Source organism: Cryptococcus neoformans, chromosome 5 (genome assembly GCF_000149245.1).
Source record: "Cryptococcus neoformans var. grubii H99 chromosome 5, complete sequence".
Taxonomy (NCBI): Eukaryota; Fungi; Basidiomycota; class Tremellomycetes; order Tremellales; family Cryptococcaceae; genus Cryptococcus; species Cryptococcus neoformans.
The window spans coordinates 1,354,830-1,369,268 of NC_026749.1; the positions used below are offsets into that span (position 1 = coordinate 1,354,830).

At 46.3% G+C, this 14,439-nt stretch overlaps 6 protein-coding genes and 2 non-coding genes; 3 read left to right on the forward strand and 5 right to left on the reverse strand.

The window, feature by feature from the left end:
- Positions 1 to 491: 491 nt before the first annotated feature.
- On the reverse strand, positions 492 to 3,195 carry CNAG_01045 (hypothetical protein). XM_012193695.1 has 12 exons: positions 2,974 to 3,195; positions 2,891 to 2,920; positions 2,742 to 2,832; positions 2,601 to 2,696; positions 2,365 to 2,536; positions 2,187 to 2,313; positions 1,959 to 2,131; positions 1,763 to 1,904; positions 1,614 to 1,706; positions 995 to 1,562; positions 732 to 941; positions 492 to 681 (listed from the first exon to the last, which is right to left on the reverse strand). The coding sequence occupies exons 1-12, from the start codon at positions 3,043 to 3,045 to the stop codon at positions 572 to 574; spliced, it is 1,884 nt and encodes a 627-aa protein (XP_012049085.1). The 5' UTR covers positions 3,046 to 3,195; the 3' UTR covers positions 492 to 571.
- A 114-nt stretch (positions 3,196 to 3,309) lies between these two features.
- CNAG_01044 (dihydroceramidase) lies at positions 3,310 to 5,106 on the reverse strand. XM_012193890.1 has 6 exons: positions 4,648 to 5,106; positions 4,564 to 4,594; positions 4,163 to 4,513; positions 3,848 to 4,101; positions 3,731 to 3,793; positions 3,310 to 3,678 (listed from the first exon to the last, which is right to left on the reverse strand). Exons 1-6 carry the CDS (start codon positions 4,691 to 4,693, stop codon positions 3,530 to 3,532), a joined length of 894 nt encoding a protein of 297 aa, XP_012049280.1. The 5' UTR covers positions 4,694 to 5,106; the 3' UTR covers positions 3,310 to 3,529.
- Positions 5,107 to 5,328: 222 nt separating this feature from the next.
- Positions 5,329 to 6,845, reverse strand: CNAG_01043 (hypothetical protein). XM_012193889.1 has 6 exons: positions 6,423 to 6,845; positions 6,162 to 6,249; positions 6,084 to 6,099; positions 5,925 to 6,018; positions 5,802 to 5,872; positions 5,329 to 5,747 (listed from the first exon to the last, which is right to left on the reverse strand). Exons 1-6 carry the CDS (start codon positions 6,432 to 6,434, stop codon positions 5,525 to 5,527), a joined length of 504 nt encoding a protein of 167 aa, XP_012049279.1. The 5' UTR covers positions 6,435 to 6,845; the 3' UTR covers positions 5,329 to 5,524.
- Positions 6,846 to 6,852: 7 nt separating this feature from the next.
- Positions 6,853 to 7,260, forward strand: CNAG_12483. XR_001045787.1 has 2 exons: positions 6,853 to 6,947; positions 7,010 to 7,260. It is a non-coding gene; the product is annotated as a hypothetical RNA (non-coding RNA).
- A 548-nt stretch (positions 7,261 to 7,808) lies between these two features.
- CNAG_01042 (hypothetical protein) lies at positions 7,809 to 9,267 on the forward strand (the record flags this gene model as incomplete). The annotated part of the gene is made up of 6 exons (XM_012193888.1): positions 7,809 to 7,900; positions 8,093 to 8,309; positions 8,373 to 8,525; positions 8,572 to 8,689; positions 8,754 to 8,850; positions 8,982 to 9,267. 6 exons carry the CDS (start codon positions 7,809 to 7,811, stop codon positions 9,265 to 9,267), a joined length of 963 nt encoding a protein of 320 aa, XP_012049278.1.
- A 210-nt stretch (positions 9,268 to 9,477) lies between these two features.
- CNAG_01041 (hypothetical protein) lies at positions 9,478 to 10,855 on the reverse strand. Its single transcript, XM_012193696.1, has 4 exons — positions 10,354 to 10,855; positions 10,130 to 10,264; positions 9,700 to 10,064; positions 9,478 to 9,649 (listed from the first exon to the last, which is right to left on the reverse strand). Exons 1-3 carry the CDS (start codon positions 10,762 to 10,764, stop codon positions 9,948 to 9,950), a joined length of 663 nt encoding a protein of 220 aa, XP_012049086.1. The 5' UTR covers positions 10,765 to 10,855; the 3' UTR covers positions 9,478 to 9,649; positions 9,700 to 9,947.
- Positions 10,856 to 11,096: 241 nt separating this feature from the next.
- CNAG_12484 lies at positions 11,097 to 11,807 on the forward strand. XR_001045788.1 has 1 exon: positions 11,097 to 11,807. It is a non-coding gene; the product is annotated as a hypothetical RNA (non-coding RNA).
- CNAG_01040 (carboxypeptidase D) lies at positions 11,696 to 14,365 on the reverse strand. XM_012193887.1 has 7 exons: positions 13,716 to 14,365; positions 13,383 to 13,665; positions 13,105 to 13,331; positions 12,747 to 13,057; positions 12,415 to 12,688; positions 12,176 to 12,363; positions 11,696 to 12,122 (listed from the first exon to the last, which is right to left on the reverse strand). Exons 1-7 carry the CDS (start codon positions 13,939 to 13,941, stop codon positions 12,000 to 12,002), a joined length of 1,632 nt encoding a protein of 543 aa, XP_012049277.1. The 5' UTR covers positions 13,942 to 14,365; the 3' UTR covers positions 11,696 to 11,999.
- Positions 14,366 to 14,439: the final 74 nt, after the last annotated feature.

Here is a 14,439-nt window from a genome sequence, read left to right on the forward strand (position 1 = left end):
TGATTAATTTACCTTATAATTGTATACCACACTTTTTTCACGCTCTTTATGTATACGATTAGCGTCTCCTGCCCTTTACACTCATACCGACTACCTTCCCAAATACAAGAATAGTGATAAAAGCGGAAATCGAATCATCCCTCCATCCAACCAGAACATGCGTTTCTTTCTCCATCAGCGGGTGATTGTATGCCTCACTAGTCGTTGCTTGTCCTTGATTGGCTAGAGGACAAAAGTGGCCTTCAAGGGGAATCTTAATGGCGAAGATCGGAAGAGGCCCAAACTCAATAGAATTCTGTCAAGGCTGTCATTAGAACAGCTGGATACCGTGACGTCAACAACTTCGTAGCCGACTTCTATGTACTGGTACAGTATGCGTACTGTACAGTATAAGGGCGATGACTTCTTAGCTCAGGCCCTCGAGACTGATAATGTTGACTCATATCGACATGTGGTTGATCGGGTTACACAGTCAGCGTTATTTTGAGTCATTCGTACGATGCGTAATGTTATTGCATATGCCCTACGCCTATAATGTCTGGACTAATTTAATTCGAGCTGTTGCAAAGGATTAACCTTTACAAATCTCACCCAAACCATAAGCGACGGAAGGAGGGAATCTGAAGGCTGAAAGGCTCTGTCCGAAAGTGTCCGCTATTCTTCTCACTGCTTTGTCACATGCTAGTGTCAAGAGTAAGCGTGCGACTTCACTGGCCTTGATGGTTACTTACAACCAATGGCTATATGAAGGTCCTTCTTTACCTCGTCCATTGCACCACTTTGAGCCGGACCAAGTAATCTAGTATGGGCGAGCAGCTGAACCTCAAGCGCAAAAATTGCTTCACGGAACCTGACAATGGCTTCCAAAATAGCAGGTAGCACTTGTTGGACGTTTCCATAGGTATCCTCCTCAATTGAGGCGACTGAAAGGACAACTAGGACTAAGACCAAAAGTCAGCGCAAACAAGATCATTCAAAGCCAGCGATTACTCACTCTCAATAGCTCGTTGGGCAACGAGTACATTCCCCAAAACAGACCTCACAGACCTTCTTCCCCACTCCTTCCCTGCCCACTCATTCACACCTTTCCTGGTACCCTTTGCTTCATTGACGATGGCACTTCCGAAAGGATTTCCTTCAATCTGTGCGACCACCCGATCCTGGACGCTCTCAACATGTTTCATAGCCAAAGTGCCAGCCTGGCCAAGTTTGACGACAGAGGAAGGAGGAGTCGCTTGAATGGGGCCATCAAGAATGTGCTTTAAGTTGAATGTCGACTTGGGCTTGGTTAGAGGTCTGAAGATGTCCGCTTGGCGAACAGGGATTTTTCGTTCATCGTGCGCGGTGGATATGACACTAGCGGCGACGGGCGAAGACCGTGTACTCTGGGGCTCGACTGTGACACCGCGGTTAATTAGGACATTGTGAACTTTTCCGAACTGGAGGAGTAGTTCTTGACAGAGTTGGCTAATCAAACTAGGGGATTTCGAAATGTCATCGAAGAATATCTTGCGGTGCCGAGGGATGCTAACCACCCGCAGAAGTTCCATCAAAGTGAATTGCTAGGAGCCGTAAGTCAACGATGGGTATTGCAAAGATTGCTAGATCCTCACCAAGTAGTAAGGATCTTGAGATTTGAGAGCGGTAATGAGGTATGTTTCAAGGCTCAATGGACTCTTCCTGTAAAATTCATCGAAGTGGATGGGCTACAATAAGTTGGTTAGCTACTTGAGGATGGTTATACATAGTAAGAACAGCTCACCTGAGTGATATAGGCTGTCAAACCCTTGACGGGAAATTGCAAGGCGAGGAGAGTGAGCATGTTGAGAGTGAGCATTGGTCCGAGCAACGCCCATGGGCCAGGTGTCTTGGACGTAGAGCGAGCAAAGCTTCCCAAGAAAGGCCTGTTGTTCCGCCAGTCAAGACGTCATCCAATAAAAGCATGGGACTTTACTTACCGCAGAGCCACTCCCCACAATCTCCAGTTGACCCATTGCCAAACGAAACTTCTCAAGCCAAGCCAGCAATATGCGAAAGGTACTGAAACGGACCACAGGAAAGTGAATCCAATTCTACTAGATTCCCAAACGTTGTCGAAAAGAGCGATTTTGACAGCTTGAGCAAACGGTCTCTGTACAGATTTCATTTGTTAGTGATATGTTTGTAGAATCCAAAGTGGCTATTACCCTTTCTCGAGGCCAGTCAGCTTTAAGTCTGTCATCGAGGATATCACGGGCGGCAGCGACCAAGAAGAGGCAGGCGTTCGAAGCAATAAGGATAAAGCGGCTTTCATTCAATTGCCAGGGATGTCGGCTACGTTTGAGATTCAGCGCCTGTGGAGATCTGACGGCATGAAAGACTAACGCGGTTGAATTGAACAATGCCATATCCTCTCTACCCAAGAGTGTGAACCAAACATTTGCTATGGTGATGCTGAAGACTACATAGCTAAATAGTAAAGTGATCACGCGCTGGTTCCAGAACGAGGAGATGACAAGACCAATAAATGAAGTGCGTGGTGACGGCCGATGAGGCTCTAAGGCAAAATCATCAGCAGCGTTGAACAGCCAGCATGTTTCATCTACGCTTTATCGACATACGTGTTATGAATGTTTTTCTAACTCTCAGAAGAAAAGCAAGAGATAAGAACACTGGAAGACTGGAGAGGACCGCAAAAGGCACTTTCGATATGTCACCTGATCAGGGTCAGTCAATAGCTCTGGGATGAAAGTTATACATACCTGAAACAACAGTTGAGGATAACGAAAGGAGTACAGCTATCCATAAAGCGACTCGGCTCATAAAGGTCATATACCGCTTGGCCAAAAATTTCTATAAGTGTGCCGTCAGTAAATTTACAAGAAGGGATACCGAACAAAAAGATACACACTCGATACTGTCGTTCTATCTTCTGTAAGGGCTGCAGGAGGGTTAACATCAGTACATTCCAGCCTATGAGATATAAAAGCTTACAGTCGTAGTGAGTTTTGAGGAAGCAACTGCAGCCCCTCCTGAAGGAAGAGGCCGTGGTTGTAGTACCGGCATGAGCTGCTGATCTGTTCGGCAAGCTGTTTCCCCCTGATTAGACGGATGGGTTCCCGGTAGACCCTGGTTGAATTAAATGGCCAATAAAAGGCTTTTAGGGCGCTGAACCGAGAAATTCCTAATGTAAGAAAAGTCGAGTTCCGATTACAGTGCTTGTTTGAGCGACACAACAAGACGGGCGACCGACGTCCACCGACATAGATCAGGACACCGAATTACTATCGCTTCTGTAACTCAACGAAGTATGAAGGAAGTCTACTTAAGTCTAATTATATATACTTACTGCATGCTGTTGCCCCTTGCATGGATATCATGTAGGTGCTTGTAACCAAATCTACTCAATAGGAGCCCAAACCTGCAATATATACCTCGAATCACTTATGCATGAAAGCTGGGATCGTGCTGTATTTTCCTAATACAGATGCTTGGTTACATGGATCCAATAAAATCGCCGGTACACTTCTCACCACAAGATCGATCTAGCTCAATCTAGCCTTTCAGATGGGGTAACGGCTCCCTTCCAATCCTTCGACTCGGGTTTACTAGACGCCTGTGGACGACGGTTTACGGTAGGAAGCCATCTTCCGTCGATTTGGTAACCTTTTACGTCATCTTTGATAAGACAATGGAGGACTGTGGCAGACCTAATGAGCTTCACCATCATGTTGGTGGCCAATGCACTTACGGATGGAAGCGGTGAAAATCAAATAAGCGCCGTATCCTGTCATATAATGCCAATAGGCGTGTCCTGGATACACATCAACGCCTCATTCTTCGCAGTGCCAGTTTCTGGATGACCCACCTTCTACAAGTACACCGAACGGCCCAGTCACGGTTCTGATAGCTCTTAACTGCTCACAGAAGATATTGTCGACGTTCCAGATACCAAATCCAGTGGCGAACGTGACAATTCCCCAGGCCATCATTTTACCAATAGTACGACGGGCTGGATGTCCGGGAGGAAGATCAAATGTAAGGGCTATGGTGCGAAGTGTAGCTGTAATAAGGATAGCAGCAAAAGCAACTTGGTGATAAACGGGATTCGGAAGACAGATGCTAATGACAAATCGTGTTAGATACAAGCTTCATGTGGCCAGAAGGTTACCATCTCACGTACTATGAAACAGTCACAAAGACATCCCAAGCCAACAATATCAAGGGCCCAACGATACCGAAACGAGGTTCAAAACCTGGCAAAGTGTCGAGCACAAGATAGGCTGCGTAAGACACCACATAGATCATGGGTAGTTCGTCCATCAACTGCCATTCCCATCTCAAGCTCGCATGGAAACCAAAGCTTCCCACGCCAATCAAGCTAAGACCGAGATAACACAGAGCATATCTTTTGCGTAGACCGTTCTTGAGGACAGAGTAGCACCCATAGAGACCAATGAGGAATGAAGGGAGATTGGAAAGAGTGTTGACGAACTCAGCAATGTATGGGCTGTGGGAATAGTTGGTTTCGCACCTAGGCAACTATTTGAGCCTTAAGTTCGAATTAGAGACGTGAGTACTCACCAGTCAATGGTACTTGTATGCTCTCCCCAAACTGCTTGACAGTTAGTTTCGAGTCTTCAAAACTGTTAGGGGTGTTGCACGTACAGCCGCTGGACACCTGATTTCCTCTAAGCTTGTCGAAGGCTCCCATCCTAGTATTTCATACCAAAGTTACAAACCAAGAGCGACGTATATGCAGAAGGCGTAAGACGGTCGATGCAGTCGAAGAATGAGCCTGAATAAGATGTCCGGGAGATCCGTAGCAGAAGAGCGGGAGGAAAAGATGTTAAAGGATACCCTCAACAGGGACTATGGACAGAGTAGGCCCCAGTGGAGGAAAGAATGAAGTGAAAGGAGTTGCGGAAGCAAGGATTGGATGATGCTGCGGCAATCAGTAATGACAGCGAGAACGGGAAAGCAGCCTGCATTTCTTGCGATTATTATTTGGTGGGCATTGATGAAGTGCAGACAGACGTAAGTCGTCAGGGTAAAAAGGGCTGAGTGAATGGGAAAGTGGAGATTCGTGGCTCGGGAATTTTGTTTTAGCATCCGCGGGCCTTTCCGGCACCCGCCCGGCATGCCCTCATTCACGAGCCGATCCGCAACCTGTCCAGTTTTCTATTGTCAACCAGTATTTGTTTGTTACAGGGTATCATATCATCTTCAAACGATACCATGCCATGCTGTACGTTCTCTACCTTACCTTTTTATAATGCCAATAACATCACATAAATTTGCAGTCCTCTTCACCAAAGAAAACCACTTAGAATTTGTTAACGGAGACTAGTGAGACAGAGATTGGTATCGCATCTGATTATTTCGCGGCTACATGCGTATATTATCCAAGCCATTATATTAACATAATTGTATGTATAAATAATTTGTATCTGTTACGCCAGCTCTCTCCACCTGCCAATCTCTTATACAGGTCATCCACCTCTTTATTCATAATCCAACTGGCTTGAAAAGGTATCGAATCTTCTTAGACCGCAAGTTCGGCGCTCAATCTGTCTCCTCGTCGAAGAGCTGCACCAGCAATAGTAAGGAGGAAGATGAAAAAGATAGTCATGATGATCCACTCAATCCAAGCAAACGCTTCCGCGGCTACAAGGGATGAACAGTGGGCGACGTCGGAGACGCTACATCGCATTCCGCCACCAAGCGCTGCAGTGTAAGAGGCAGCAGCGGCAAGCCAGAAGATCCAACTGAGAGTATCCTGAATCAGCCATGTAACAGTTCATTGATCTGTATGAACTCACGTAACAGTCCAGACGGCAAGGTGGCTAGCAATGGAGGAGACGAAGTTACTAGCCGCAGCAAGGAAAGCAGCCTGAATCTCCATCAGTCAACAGCACATATCAGGCAGTATGAGGTCATCTTACCATGTAAGCGGCGGCAAAAACTACAGTCCACCAGGAGGTAAATACGAGGAACTTAAGTCGGTCTCTGTAAGAATGAGAGGGGTAAGAGTTGTCACTATTTAAACACAGGATTGGTCAGCTTCGAACTGTGAGCATCCTTAGAACGAGGAAAAAGTGTACTCATTAAATTGCGCAACTAATGGGGGGTTTATCAATCAGCGAAATGGTGATCTACCTTGATATAATGTCAAAACTCACCCAAATAAGCAGTGATGCATCCTTCAATGATGGCGAAAACAAGTAAGGCAGCCATAAAGGCCGGGTGCCCTCGGCGAATGTGAGGAGACTTAGATTACCGGATGCCAGCCAAATAAGAAAAGTGCAGTATAGAGGCAGGTGGAGGGGAGTAGAGGTGGTAAAATAGTTTGAAAGTCAGCTCATCTCGGGATAATCGACTCGCTCCAACCCTCTAGCGGCGGTAATGGCGTCGGACTGTCTGCCAAAGGGTTTGACACTCACGAAGTCGACCATAATCACTTAATTACTGAAGGTTATTGTGTGAGATATATAGTGACACTTGTTGGGATGTTATGGAATTGTTGTCTACAGAAAGGATGCGGGCGGTAAAGATGACCTTTAAGAGGAATTCTGGAATGAAAAGAAAGAGAAGGAAGATCTCGTTCAAAATGCGAAAAGCGCACCAAATGAGCCTGTTGTCCCCTTTCGGTCATACGACGACGTCATCAATGGATGCTCATTTACGTAATCGCCCTCTCAAAAGTGCACGACGACCATCGTCCTGCGTAGGCTCGGCTCGGCGATTATTTGATGTTCTCGTCGGTTGTCGATGATGCTGGAGGATGCCGGGGGGGCGAGGGGCGAAGGCCGGTTCTACGTAGCTCCTACTTTCCTTTCTTTCTTGTTTGATACTTGACATCTAAAGAAAAAGAAGGCCTAATCTAATAATAATAAAGCCTGAAATAAAAAATCCTCTTCTGCCGATGACGTTCCTGTCTCATTTCTCATTTCTCATCATCAAGAGCAGTCAGGTCCTATCTTTTTTTCGTAGTATGATGATGGGGCTGACAATTGACAATTACAACTAGTAATCATACTTAAGAAACTTTGATTTCATTGGCGTGTTCCGGACTTCCGCTCCGCTTAACCATTCGGCAGTGAGTGGATAACGGATGTTCTTCATCAGTTCAATGATGATTTGTGCCTTGCGCCCTTGCTATATTTTCGTGGAAGCATATTATCTACTATCACTGCACTAATATCATTATCAATGTGTAGTGTAGGATTCTACTAGGAGAATGATGTGCGAGCTACATTGATGCATAGTTGTGCGTGCTGTAATTGTAAGGGTGGATGATGGTGATAAATGACACCACAACAACCGAGGGTAGTCAATTCTCAAAACCGCGTCTCGGGATGAAATCTGAACGAAATCTGGAACAATTGACTGACCCTTGAAGGTAGTCACGTGACAGTTGTCTGGACTGGTTTGATTCCGCTCCCATGTTCGCGTTTTCAGCAGTGGAGACATCGAACGACGCATTGGAATTTGGAGCATGAGTCACTTCTCTGTAGTCACAAGTCGCTTTAAAGAGTAATACAAGGCCAAGGGGATATCGTTGCACCATACCATCAATGCCCCACCCCAGCAGGAAGCAGGAGACTTTGCGTGAAATCGACGATCGTATCTCTAGTTTGGTACCTTACGAATCCAGCTCCTTCTTTCGAACACAAGTCTGACTTCTTCTTTCCTTACGCAAAAAATACGAAAACAGCCGTTGCTATGAGCGGCTTCCTCATATTTCTCATTACGAGAACCACGACTATCTTTTTCTGAGGTCCTCCCTTCTACCATCTACCGATGACAAGATGATCAGGACCCTACCCATGAACCGCGCAGAGTTCACGAACCTTGTAGCCTTGTTCGGAGGTCACGAAGTTTTCAAATCGCAGGGGAGAAGCATCAGGCGCCGCCAGAGGTGCAGCTGGCAACATGAATTTACAGAATGGCAGGAGGCGAGAGAATGAGCACCGTGGAAAATCATTTTAACCTATCCCGTAAGTTGAAGGAAACCTTCAATCGTTATTCTTCGAGTTCACATTCAGGACTGATACGCATACTCGGATGACAGATGGCACTGTATCCCATTATACGGATCGATCACTAATAGCCATCGTACCCTCTTTGAACAATACATTTTTTGGCCCTCTGGGGTAGAACGCGCTGTCCTTGCTCGTGAATTGTACGCGCAATATGGAATACCGTCGTGTATCGGCTTCATCGACGGAACCGATATTGTCTTGCGCCAAGCACCATCAATTGGATGCGAAAAGGCTCATACGGTGCACAGCTACAAGGAGGAATATGGTTATAAATTGATGGCTGTGGTCGATCATCTAAAGAGATTTAGATACGCCTGGTTCGGCTTCTCTGCAGCTACCAACGATTAGATGGCCCAAGATCTCTCAGATCTGTACAGAAATCCCCATCGGTTCTTCTCTCCAAAGGAATATGTGTTGGGCGATGCTGGTGTGAAATCGTCAGACACAGTTATACCTCTATTCAAGCGAGAGAGAAGGACGCAGGTCACAGTCGGACCCAAGGTCAGTCTTTTCCCATCCGAATTTCTACTAGCTTATCCCATGCCAGGCCTACTTTAACCATAAGTGTGCCAAAGCTCGAGTGATGATTGAACAGGCATTCGGTACCCTAAAAACCCGATGGCAACAAACCAGAAAGGTAAACAGAAGGGGTTCTGGGAAAGCACGTGTGTAAAGGAGATGATACCTGAAGTGTTGTTGAATGGTGGATTGATGACTAGAAGGTCGCAGCAAAAAGGGCTTTTGGAATGGTTCAGCTTTGGAGTGAACTCGTATGCTGTGCCAATGGGATGGAAAGTACTGGTACACTGTCTAATGATTCTATTGGGTGATGATTGGGAGATGAGGGAAATCAATCAAGGGCAAAATGTGGAGTTGTTGTCTGATTAGAGAAAGCAAGGTTTGATATTTTGAGCTGGGAATGAAAGCGTCGTTGACTGAAAGGAATATTGAGGAAAGCGATATTGGTTTACAAGACTGTCGTCTTACTTGCCGGACAGTAACGGACGAGGCCCGCCTTTACCTAGTCATTCAAGCCTGCATGGTTCTTCATAACCTTTTGGCTGAGACTTGGAAGGACTCGCTGACTACATCTGAGGTGGCAGGGGTGATGAATATCGATGACCGTGCCGCTGGCGTTGGTGATCAAGTAGCAAATAGGAGGAGGGATGAAGTTGTTGCGGAAATGATCAGGGATGAAGTCCATAGAGATCCTGCTTTTGATGTTAGTACATTTGAAATGTGAACTGCCGAAGACGAGACATGCATGCACGAAGACACAAGATATCATTTGTCTTTGCCGGCTGCCCGACTTCGTCGAAGCACAGAAAGCGCTTCTTGCAAGGAGATCTTCATTTCATATGCGATCCTTGCAGCGGTTTCTGCCTCGTCATTTTCTGTTTTCCTCTCGTAATACACTTTTTGGGCCTCGGAAAGGTCGTTTTGTTTTTCAAAATAAACGGCCTCCCTTGCCCAGTGCCCTTCCTCCCTCTCCGCTCGCGTCATTTCCCGCACTTCCCTATCCCTGTCCCGCTGCGCCGCCTCCCGACGCAACTTCACATCCTCCTCAAACACCTTCCGACCCTCCTCGCTCATCTCCGAAGCAGTCTGTCCATGAGGCCGGCGGGCTACAGAAATGTTAGCAGACATAAAAATAAAGTAAACAGGACGCATTTACGGTGACCGATCCGCCTTCGGATTGATTTTTCAAGGAGAGGATGCCGTGAACTTAATTCCCTCCATCTTCCTCATGACAAGGATTCCCTTCTTCCTGAAGATCATCATTATCATTATCGCCATGAATATTTCTTGATTGACATTGTCGATCTTCGCTGGTCCCCTCGTCCACCGAGCGAGGCTCTTCCAGAGGAGCGTTCTCAGAGGTCGTTTCTTTATGAGGACATGAGACGTGCTCGCTCATGCGGTTTAGAGAGGGGTTGCTGTCGTCATCGGTACTCTTCCTAAACAAAGGTCTTGCGCCTTGTCGGCTTTGGAAAATCTCGTTTCAGAAGTTGTAATCGGGACAGTAGCATTCTCAGTGATCTAAAGATAATTGCCGGCCGTCATGTCATGGTTTGATATGATTTGGCTTCTGTGAGTAAACTTACCAGCGAGACTATCATAGGGAATATCCGCATCGCCTGTCGGTGTATGGATTGTGATGATGTCTCCGTCTCCAGCTCCAGCTCCATTTGCTGAGTAAGGTTATAGGCAGTTTTCCAACCCTTTCTCATAGAGTTACACTATGTGAATATTGGTGAACATTGATTCGTTGAGCATGGGGGATGGATAGAGATGGAACTTAGTGATAGACTGTTGAAGGGCAACTCACCTTGGCTTCAATGCTCTTAACAGAACGCTTGATCGGCCCTTTCTTCTCGTACAAGAATCTTTGGAATTCCTTTGCTCCTCTCTCCAACGTATAGCCCCCCACGGTACCAGACATATAGCTAATTCCAGCGGGAATCCAATCTTTGAAATAAGCAAAACTCGACTGTTGGTCTTCCCCTCCGCAGTCCTTTTCCCAGTCAATTTTTCGATCGGTCCACCAGTTCTCTTCCGCTGGTGGAGTTCCATCTGTCGCCTGACCGGCTGATACCGCAGGATTCTTCTTTGAGCGCTTAGAGGCATTGGTGGTCGGTTCGAGCGGTACAGCCGCAGACGCTCCGGTCTGAGTCTGAGATGGCTCAGCCGAAGAGTGGCGCTTCGAAGAGGAAGATTGCGCGGGCTGGGAGGGTTGCATTGTATCCAAAATTGGTAGAGAAAGTTATTGTAGAAGACTAGCAAAATGACGAAAAGAGCAGATGCATGTTGTTGGGATTGTTCTGTTCAGACGTCCAACGCTCGTTCAGATCGTGTTTGGCGCGTTGTAATGCAATGGCCCTACGGCCATGTCACATCATTTCGAGCACTCACTTAATTATCGACGTGACGGAGGTGACCGCATGAATCAAGGAGCGTGTGCAATGTAGAGTCGTTGTTGAAATGGGATACTTTATTACTTTTAATTTCTTTTACTTAGAAGTCCACTATAGGTACTTAGTCCACCCTAGGCTAGCTATCTGTGGGGTTCTCCTTAGATATAATCTATCTTCGTATATGCGCCTTATAGGCAAACGCTTTATAGCGCAAATACAGCAGGACTGTATCAGCAACACCAGCGTGCTCGACATGGGACCCGAGCTTAACTAATTGTTGACACTATACTAAACTATCACCAGATACATGGGGTATTTCCATCGTATGTACTATGACCACCACAGCCAAAGCTTTGGGAGGCTATATTCCCTAGCAGCCTTTACCGTCGTAAAGTCCGTCATCAGCCTTGGATATCTCATGGGTGGTGGCCGACGGAACCTAATGGATGGATGTCCGTGGGAGACTGGGGTTTTACGCTACAGCGTCTCGACCCCGATCCCAAAACTGAGCCTGAAATGAGCCTGATATTGGCTGTCTGAACAGAATCTGAACGGATCTGGACCGATCTGCAAGAATTGACTCCCCTCAACCAACATCGTATTGAATTCGTGGAGCTTAAACTTAGAATGGCAGATCACACCTGCAACAACGAATGCACTCACGAACTGACTATGCACTTTACTGCTCTTTCGTCTTCCTCCGACGTCCGTTTCGTTGTTGCCGTTCCCCACACTACAGTTGTACTTAGTGCTGTGTTTTTATGTTGATGGGGGTTGGCAGGAAACGAAAGATCCGCTGGAGATAAGAACTACGAGCTTCGACAGGAAGTTTGCAGTAGTATGCCACATGTCGGATGAGATATCCATCATCGCCGGTTGTCATGACAAGGAAACATTATAACAAGAAACAGAAATATTCGCCATACACAATGGAGGGTAGAACTACTCACACAATCCTCCTTGCCTTCATCCAATAATGATTGTTCTAAGATTTCAAAATGAACTTCATTGCAGCTTAGAAACACTAATCCATCAATGACCAGGAGGATAAAAGAGATCCTTAGAGTTTGTCTATATGGCCAAGGAGCCACTGCAGGTGCCTATAAGTAGATCGTGGTTGGTACTGAGGTTGCATGTGGCCTGATTGAAAAGTTTCAGCCCACATAAGGCCTCGCTCGTAGTGCTAGACTGATATGTCAGTATTTTGTTGTATCAGAGCATGTAGTAGGGACTCACCTGAATGCCCATCACGCCCTGAGTACCGGGGTATCCGTCGAAGCCGTTGCTGTCAAAGACAGGTGGCCACTCAGTGTCGTCGATATCGATAAAAATGTATTCCGAGGGGGCAGACTGGAAACCAAGCTTCCCATTCCAAGTCATATTCTGTATGGCAAGAAGGGTGCCATTGGTAATGATAACCATATCTAGAACGAAATTCAGAAGTATGTGGGGTTTATTTGAGCAGTAAAACTTACCTAAGTCACCATTGCTGACTAAAACCCTATTCGTAGCCTCAATAACCTTAGGCAAGACCTCCTGAATAGGATCCCGTGACAAGTCTCCGTTACCTTGAGGCCCATCTTCACCCCCAACAAAGACAGGGATGGCTGCACAACCGGCCCAGTCAATATGCTGGGGTGCGTGCATAGCAGCTTTAACGTCGGATCTGTTGAAGTAGACACCACCAGGTGCATAGTTGAGCTGAGTAGGCATACCGAGGACATCCCACAGGAACGGACACATGAGGTTCTGTGTACGAATACAATTAGTGACAAGACCCAAAAGGCAATCAGTTATTTCAGCTCACAACCCCGTAAATATTGAAACAAGGGTTGACATGGAAGGCCAGTTCATTCACCATATCGAGGATGGCACATGTTATGTTCTTGGGATCACTGTAGTTAAAAAAGAGTGGGGGCTGGTTTTCAGTCGGAGGAAACTTGAGGTACCTGTCGATATACTCCTTATAGCCGCAGCTCTCATGGATATCTTTGAGTTCAGCCATGATAGTCTTGTTAAAACTGAAAAGATTGGAATTGGCTTCGACGAAAGGATAGGTAGGGATCATTTCTTGTACAGTGATGGTTTCACCGATAGTAGGGTCGTACATAAGGGCCCCTATTTGATTCAATACAATGCTATGCTGGAAATGCATTACCACTTACCACAAAGATTATAATATGTTTTGTCTTTCGCGTCTAACATTGCTGCGCTGATATAAGGTACATAGCGACCTGCATATGATTCTCCAGTGACGTAAATTTTATAGTTTTTGATTCCAAAGAGATTCTGGAAGTTCTTGAACCATTTGATAAAATCCAATGCAATCTCTTCTTCGGTCTTAGCCTTAGGCGTACCGATTGAAAACCCAGTGCCAATAGGTTGCTCTACCCTACACCACAAATAAGGCTGGCATTGAACTGAGTTGGTGAAAAAGACTCACCAGAGCATGTTAGTTAAATTTACCCATGAGTAGGGATTCACAACAGGCGCATATGTTCCAGGTTTCCAAGTCCATAAACCGTTCTCTTGGAACCAACCCTCTAGAGAACTACATCCGGGACCACCGTTGAGCCAAATTGTAAGATCATTGGAGGCTTTTCCCAATTTCGGCTGGAAAACAAAAAAAAGAGCTTCGGACTGGTTGCGGTGATCGATAGGTATGAGGCCGCTATAGGTCTCACCGAGCTCGCACGGGACATCAGGAAGTGAGTAGACGAAGAATTCTGAATTAGACTATAAGGACTTGGTAGTCAGCAGAGGAGGAGCTACATACCGGAGGTTTTGTTGTTGTAAAACTTCTTTTCTCGATGCTTCTCCACCAATGCACGGCTTTCCTCCATTCTCAACATTTCTCCAGCGAGGGCCTCCCTTTTAGCCTCTTTCTTTGCCGCAAGAACAGCAGGTCTTCGACCACGAAGACCAAGGGGGTCTCTAGCGGCTCCAACGACTGAACCCAGAGCGAAAACCAGCAAGGCGGTCGTTAGTATTTTGGACCACATGATAGTATGATGGCGGTACACTAGGATCCAGGGCAACGTGTGATGTTAAAGACGATTCTACAATATGTTGAGTAAAAGTGGACGACGAAGGGAGGGGGCCTGGGTGGCATGATAGGTTACTATTTATAGTTCCTAATTCTCATACATGTGAGTCCGTTGCCTCGCTGTCAACTTTGCGCTATGTGGTAAGCGTCAAGAATTCCTCTTGCCTGGATGCCCTGTTTTTTTGTTGCGTTGTTGTCCATCGCCAAAATGATGGTACGAGGACAGCAGCCGACAAGCGTAACCATAACTTGCGGCAAGTCTCAATTATACGCTGCCGCATACCTTGGTACCACCATTTCAAGTACGCCTCGCGTGCAGCGGCGTTAAAAAACCTTAACTGATGATCTTGAAAGACAATCGGGGAATAGATACAGAGTGTGCATGTGAAAGCACAGCGAGTTGTTCGCCGTTACAGGTTGTGGGCGACAAATGGCAGGCCGGACATAATAGCCG